Source organism: Fulmarus glacialis, unplaced genomic scaffold (genome assembly GCF_000690835.1).
Source record: "Fulmarus glacialis isolate BGI_N327 unplaced genomic scaffold, ASM69083v1 scaffold26349, whole genome shotgun sequence".
Taxonomy (NCBI): domain Eukaryota; kingdom Metazoa; phylum Chordata; class Aves; order Procellariiformes; family Procellariidae; genus Fulmarus; species Fulmarus glacialis.
In genome coordinates this window covers 573-7,008 of record NW_009234277.1, presented here as the reverse complement: position 1 = coordinate 7,008, position 6,436 = coordinate 573, and the positions used below count along the sequence as shown (strand labels likewise).

Below are 6,436 nucleotides of genomic sequence, written 5' to 3'. Positions count from 1 at the left end.
CAGGCCATTAGGTTTTTTGTGCCTACACCACAAAGGAGCAAGTTTCAAATTCAGGGAAAAAGCTCCAAGTTTCCATTTCTTAGTTCTTAACCAGAATGGAAGACCCTTTCTTGTCTATTTTTGTCAGCCATATCTAGACAACTTTCCTCAGGCGTAAGTCGGACTAAACTCCTACAACTCACTACCTGTTCCAACACATATGCTGTGTCCTTACAAGTACTGATAAAAACAATTTGTATGGTCGTGAAAAGAGAGGGCGCTGACAGAGATTAAAAATAATCAAGCAAAAAAAATTAACAAACAGGAGGGAGAAAGTGGGTTCAGATGCAGTACCACTTAAGAAAAACAACACAGCATGTCAAAGAGTGCCATAAGCTGCTTTAGCACATGACAGTCAGTGTCTTCCAAACAAGCAAAAGGCTAACTGAAAGCAGCATCTATTTAAAATAGTAAATACGCCATTACATAATTAACCAACAGCCAAAAGCTTTACTCATTAGTTGTACAGTTTATTTAGACAAGACAAAAGCTTGCACAGTTTTGTAAATGTATACAGAAATGAAAACATCTTAAATATATTAGGTTTTTTTCCCCGTATATTTAACTTTGTTGTTGGAAAAGTGACCTTTATTTTTTTTTTTTAGGATTCACGTTTCAGCAGTACATATGCTCCCATTACTGCCAGAAGAGCATACTGCAAAAGAAAATAGAGAAAAGACCAATTATAATTTCTCTTCATAGAAGCTCTGAAATTACAAATTGTTCAAAGTGTGCCCTCTCCAACATTACACCTTCTAGATGAGTACACAACTCTAGAGTTGTGCTCCTACAGAATTACAAGAATATTTTAATGTGATCATATTCATTATAAATAGGCATCACAACTGTATACACTTAACTTACGACATTCCTACAAATTAAATATTTTCAAATGATTACAAATACTAAGTTCTACTGGATAACAGACAACTAAAATAAGCAAGAAAACACAGCTCATTTTACATTAGGTACCGAACCACAGAAACAAACCTATTAACATGTATTCTTATATGCAAGATTCTTACTACCTTTACTTGCTATTTTATAGTTTTGAATTCAAGTATGCAAAATGCCTGTATACATACCTTAAATTTTGGATAGTCATTCATTATTATAGTTACCATACCAACATAAGGCAAAAATCTGTAATTGACAAAACAGATGAATGTAAGATCAACCCTCAAATATTACATGGAAACGTTTCAATGTTACTCAGTCTTGAATATTTTAGATAATGGATTTCAGAGAAAAAAAAAATTCAGATAGACAGCAAGAGCTTTAAAGACAATACGTACTTAATGAAAATTTGGGAGCAAGATCTCTTAGATTTCCCTCTCCTCCCATGCTTCATCTTGCTGCATATTATTCATAGCATCAAAAATACACATGGATCCCAGAAATGGCAAATAAATATCATCATAATGAGGGGTTCCCACAAAAGCCTGACATCCTACAACACAGGGGAATCAGCTCTTCAGGGTCTCCCGTTGTTCTGCAGCTACAAAAGCCATATAATCTAACACAGAAACGGTTTCAAACTAATATGGAAAGTATTTAAAATTAGCATTTAACCTAGTCTACCAGCATTAAAGTTTTAGGGGGGCACCTGTAGTGTTTCTTTTTATTTAACTTGAAGGCAGGGACAGAATCTAAAAAAATCAAGCAAATAAATATTCTTGCAGAAAAGTATTTTGAACTGTTATGCAAGTTAACCCTATATTTACAACAACTTATGGAACTCTTATATTAGGCAAGAAAACACACAAGTGTATAAGGCGATACAAGAAGTCGTACTTTCCACTGGGTTTGGCCCATGACATTAATCTTAGCCTACTGGACACAGCAGAACTCACATCAAGCTTCTCATGGCATCACTAAGACTCTCATAGTCCAAACAATACTTTGCCACAGGCTCTAAGCAAAAGCATTCCAAATAAGAACAGTGTAAAACAATCATTAACGCTTGTCACTAATGCATATCTGAATGCGAAATAATTTTTTTTTTCCTTAGATAAAAATTTAATCAAGTTATTTGAGAAAAATCTTAGAGATTTCATCTCAACTGGGGGAGGGAACAAAGTCAAAAGCTCAAACCTTGCAAAAAATTCCTGTGGAATGTGGAAATAACTTCCTAGTAATTTCTAGAAATTACAAGGATAAGTTGGTTAATTTTGTATCTATTGGTGAACTATTTGTTAAATAAATTTTTTTTTCAAAAAATTAATTTCCACTCTCCACATCAGTGAGAGGACTACAGAAAGCAACTTTTCCAGGTAAAACAAATTTTTTAATCACTATTTTATTTGAGAAATTAAAAAAATACCATACCAGATCTAGTTTGTACCAACAGCAGAAGCGATTTAAATTCTACATTTTCCATTTTAGTTACAAAGAACATAGACATTTTGCATTACTTACCCTCTTGCTCTTCCAACAACATCTTTCTTCTCTAACCAATTCTGACCTTCTTTGTACAAGCCTCTATCATCAACTTCATTATTATCACCTTTAGTCAGAAATTTGATGTTCCCATGTTCTCTAGAAGGCAACGAGGTGATAAACTAAATACCACTTAATTTAAAAACCTCAATTAACATCTACAAAGCACAATGAAGATGAAAAGTGCTACAAGATTAGATAACAATATTTACTTCCAGTCCTGCTTGTCCTGCTTATTTAACAAACACTGTTAAATCATTAACATTACAGACTTTACTGACAGAGTCAACAGATTTTAACAAGAAGTATTTTTTAAAACACTTCTAGATTGTCATTTGATGTAAGCAATTACACAGCGAACACGAAAGGGATATTGTCCATCCAGAGCAGGCATTAAACTTCCCCAACAAAAGCAGTATGTGCCTATGTGGGGAAAAAAAAAACCCAGCCCTCTGCATTTTCAACAGAACAGAAATTTAACTCTGAAATACTGAATAATACCCTACTAAGAGGTTTTTCTGGGTTTGTTTTTTTTTTTGGTTAGTTGTTTCTTTACAAATTGTGGAATAAGATCCTGTGAAGTCATCACACGTTAGAGAATGAAGTTAATTGAATTTTAATCACAAATTTCAGATGAGGTAGACCCTAAAAATCTTCCCTTAGGAAAGCAAGTGGTATAATAATACAATGCTTTAGGCAATTTTCCTCTAAGTTCTATACACTTGTTTAACTCCTAGTAATCATATTTATGTCAAAATAAGTATTTCCTTTTGACAGAAATAAATATTGAAGAGCCTCTAAAGTACTGCAAATCTGCATCAAATTCAGTATTTTGTCACTAACACTGCAACACAGTTTTAGGTCACTCATTAATTGTTAAACAATATAGTGAGTTCCAGGCAAAACCTCACTTAGTTTGATATTTATTAATGTGGTAAATAAAAAAATACACGTAACCAGTCTTCAAATAACATCATGTGGACAAAACATTATGTGGGGTTTTTAGGGGAGTGTATGGAGAAATCCGAGCAACAGAAAGGCTTCATTAGGTGGCACTCTTCCCCCCACAGATGAACACCTGCAACGCTGAGAGCGCCAGGCTGCTCCCTCGGACGTCCTGACCTCTCCTGGCCGTTAAGGAGGCTCGTTCCTTTCTGTAGGAATAGAGGTTTAAAACCCTGAACACGCCCAAATCATAACCTCTCCCTACCGTTTCAAATGAACAAAGTATCTTACGCTACGTTTTGAACGTGATATAATTTAACCACTGCTGTTAGAAAGCCTGCCATGTTTCGCTCCCTTTCAAGCATTAGGCGTATGTGCAGACAATGCATGCAAGACTTCCGTTCAACACTCCCATTTAAATAATTAAGTTTACAATCTTCAGAATGACTTTGCTCAAGAAGCTGCTAATTGCAAGTAATGATATCAAGAAACAAGGAGTTTTTATGAAGACAAATTAGGTATTAAAAAAAAAGAGGTAATTCTTCGATCTACATATTTGTTTCAAAAATGCATTGCAGAACAGGTATTACTCAAAAGATAAACACCTTCAGTTCATGGCCAGGACCTCCTGAGGAGCAAATATGCCAATGCCTGCCACCTCCAGGTTAGCTTTTCGCTGTGCAGAATTAGAAACAGAATTGCCTCTCTTTGAGAAGGAACTGTTTATCATACCAAGGATATGCAATAAAGGTAAAAACAAGTAATCTACCTGTTGCTTTTCAGCATGAATTGTTGTTGGCATTGTGACTAACAGACACAAAAAGAATAAGAATCTCTTCTTTCATTCTGAGTCAAATCTCTTTTCTGGAAAACTTCCTGATTCTGAATCTTCACCTTCTTTCAGAGATTTGCTTTTGGAAGTAGCTATTTCTCATAACCAAAATCCCAATTCTACAACAGTCAGTACAGAAGTGGACTCTGCTCCCATACATATTGCTACTGCTGGCAAAAATAACATGTATAGCTTGTGTTACTGGACTCCTCTTTGGCATAGGTTTATCTACTTCGAACCTGAGTGACTTCACTGGGGGACAGGAGGCAGGGTCTCAAGAAGTGCGCCACAGAATTGCGGACAAAAGCGGATCACATCCTAGAGATGAGTTTTATCTTACAGCATATCCTCACTTGCCTTTTTCATAAAATACTACCAAATTAAAATGTAAGTGAAAGCCACGGTGAAGTAAACTATATTTAGAAACAAGGAAAATGCCAAGTTGCATTACTTTTCATGTATTTTGATTACTCTGTGAACTATTGGAATGTCTCTGCCTTCAACTTTAAAAACAACTATTTCACCAGCTCTGATTGGGTCATCATGGAAATTTGTTAAGAACAACAGGTCTCCCCTGTGAAAAGCTGGTTCCATGCTGCCACTACAAATAAAAAGAAAGAGTTTATTAACATTATGGTAAATGAAAGAAGAACCATGAAAATAAAGAATATCTAATTCTTACAGATAAACTCATGATTTTAACTGAAATCTGTAGCTTTACCCATTCAGTAACACTACACAGACATTTAACACAACCCAAACCTCAGTAAGTCCCAAGCTGAGCCAGGCTATAGATGACTTTCTTACTCCCTCAGTGAAAGAAAGAAAGAAGCTGTATGGAAAAGTAACAGTATTGTAGCTATGAGGAAGGAACAAAACAAGCCATCCGGTTAAGAAAACCAATCCATTAGCGAAAAGCCAAAAATGTTTCACAGTACAACAGGAAGTACTTCTGTATAGAGAGAATTTAATTAACATGAGCACGAATTATGCTTACATCAGTGATTACTATTAATGATCACAAAACCCATGCCTTTTTTCAAAGCCAGCCATAGTTACCTTTTGGTAACAACCTTTAAGGCAGGATTCCAGATCCCATAACTAATAACATGAACAGACGATTCCCATTAAAATACTGTTATTGACTGCACACATTCCTTGCTGACACACATTCAGTTTCTGTAAGGCTGAATCTTCCATGAACATGTGTTTAACTTCAAGTATTTAATCAGCACTCAAGGGCCTGCAGGACTGGCTCTTTATATATCACGTACCTACTGCTTCTACAAACTTCAATCAAAACTAGACTGCAATTATGATAGCAGTGTTTGCTAAGTGTCCAAAAACAGAGTTAGAAGAAAATAAATGTTAGAGTACTTTTTTGAGTAGGTGAGATTTCAAACTCCGAATCTATCCAAGGGGGAAGGGGAGGAAGCAAAGGACAAAACAGTATTTGGACTTTAACAAAAAAGCCTTTACATTGACTTACCTGAGCACCACAACAATAGGGCTTTCACTTCCAGTAATGACGATCAGCCCTTTCCATATCATAAGGGCAGAAGACACTATCATAGCAAAATTTAAGACTTGATAATACAGCTATATGAAACAAGAAAATTGTTTTTAAAAGTTACTGTGTTGTATTTAGGAGCACAACATAGAATTTCAACCCATATGCAACACTGAATCACAATCCAGGCACGTGGACTTCTATGCTAAAATCGTATTCCAACAGAAGCCTCATGGAATAGATTGCTGTATCGGCAATCCAACCGCATAAACCATACTGCAGCATAACGTTTTAATCCATTGTGTGCCTCAATCCTGGCTTATTATGCCTGTGCAATAGTCCCATTTGTTAGTGCTAGAAGCTAGCAAACTCACTAGCAAAGACTTCTAAAATACAGGAAGCTATATGGCAAATGATCAAATCCATTTTGGTCGCACGTCCTTGACTCCTGCCTGAGCTCCTAAGTATTCAAAACACACATAAGAAATACTATAAGATCAGTAATAGCAGACTTTGTACTTTGCACAGTTATTTTTGTTTAAAAAGAGGAGCTGTGGGAGTAGAAAAGAGATGACAATGGATCATTTTCTGCTACTGTCAGGCAGAAATTTCTTATGTGGAAAATCTTTTCTTGATTTGATTAATTTTCTGCCCCAAAATTCTACTGCTTC

General features: G+C 35.6%; 1 protein-coding gene across 1 annotated transcript; it reads right to left on the bottom strand.

Moving 5' to 3' along the window:
• Positions 1 to 491: 491 nt before the first annotated feature.
• On the bottom strand, positions 492 to 5,850 carry LOC104082473 (signal peptidase complex catalytic subunit SEC11C). Its single transcript, XM_009585605.1, has 5 exons — positions 5,745 to 5,850; positions 4,707 to 4,856; positions 2,458 to 2,577; positions 1,125 to 1,182; positions 492 to 694 (listed from the first exon to the last, which is right to left on the bottom strand). The coding sequence occupies exons 1-5, from the start codon at positions 5,825 to 5,827 to the stop codon at positions 641 to 643; spliced, it is 465 nt and encodes a 154-aa protein (XP_009583900.1). The 5' UTR covers positions 5,828 to 5,850; the 3' UTR covers positions 492 to 640.
• Positions 5,851 to 6,436: the final 586 nt, after the last annotated feature.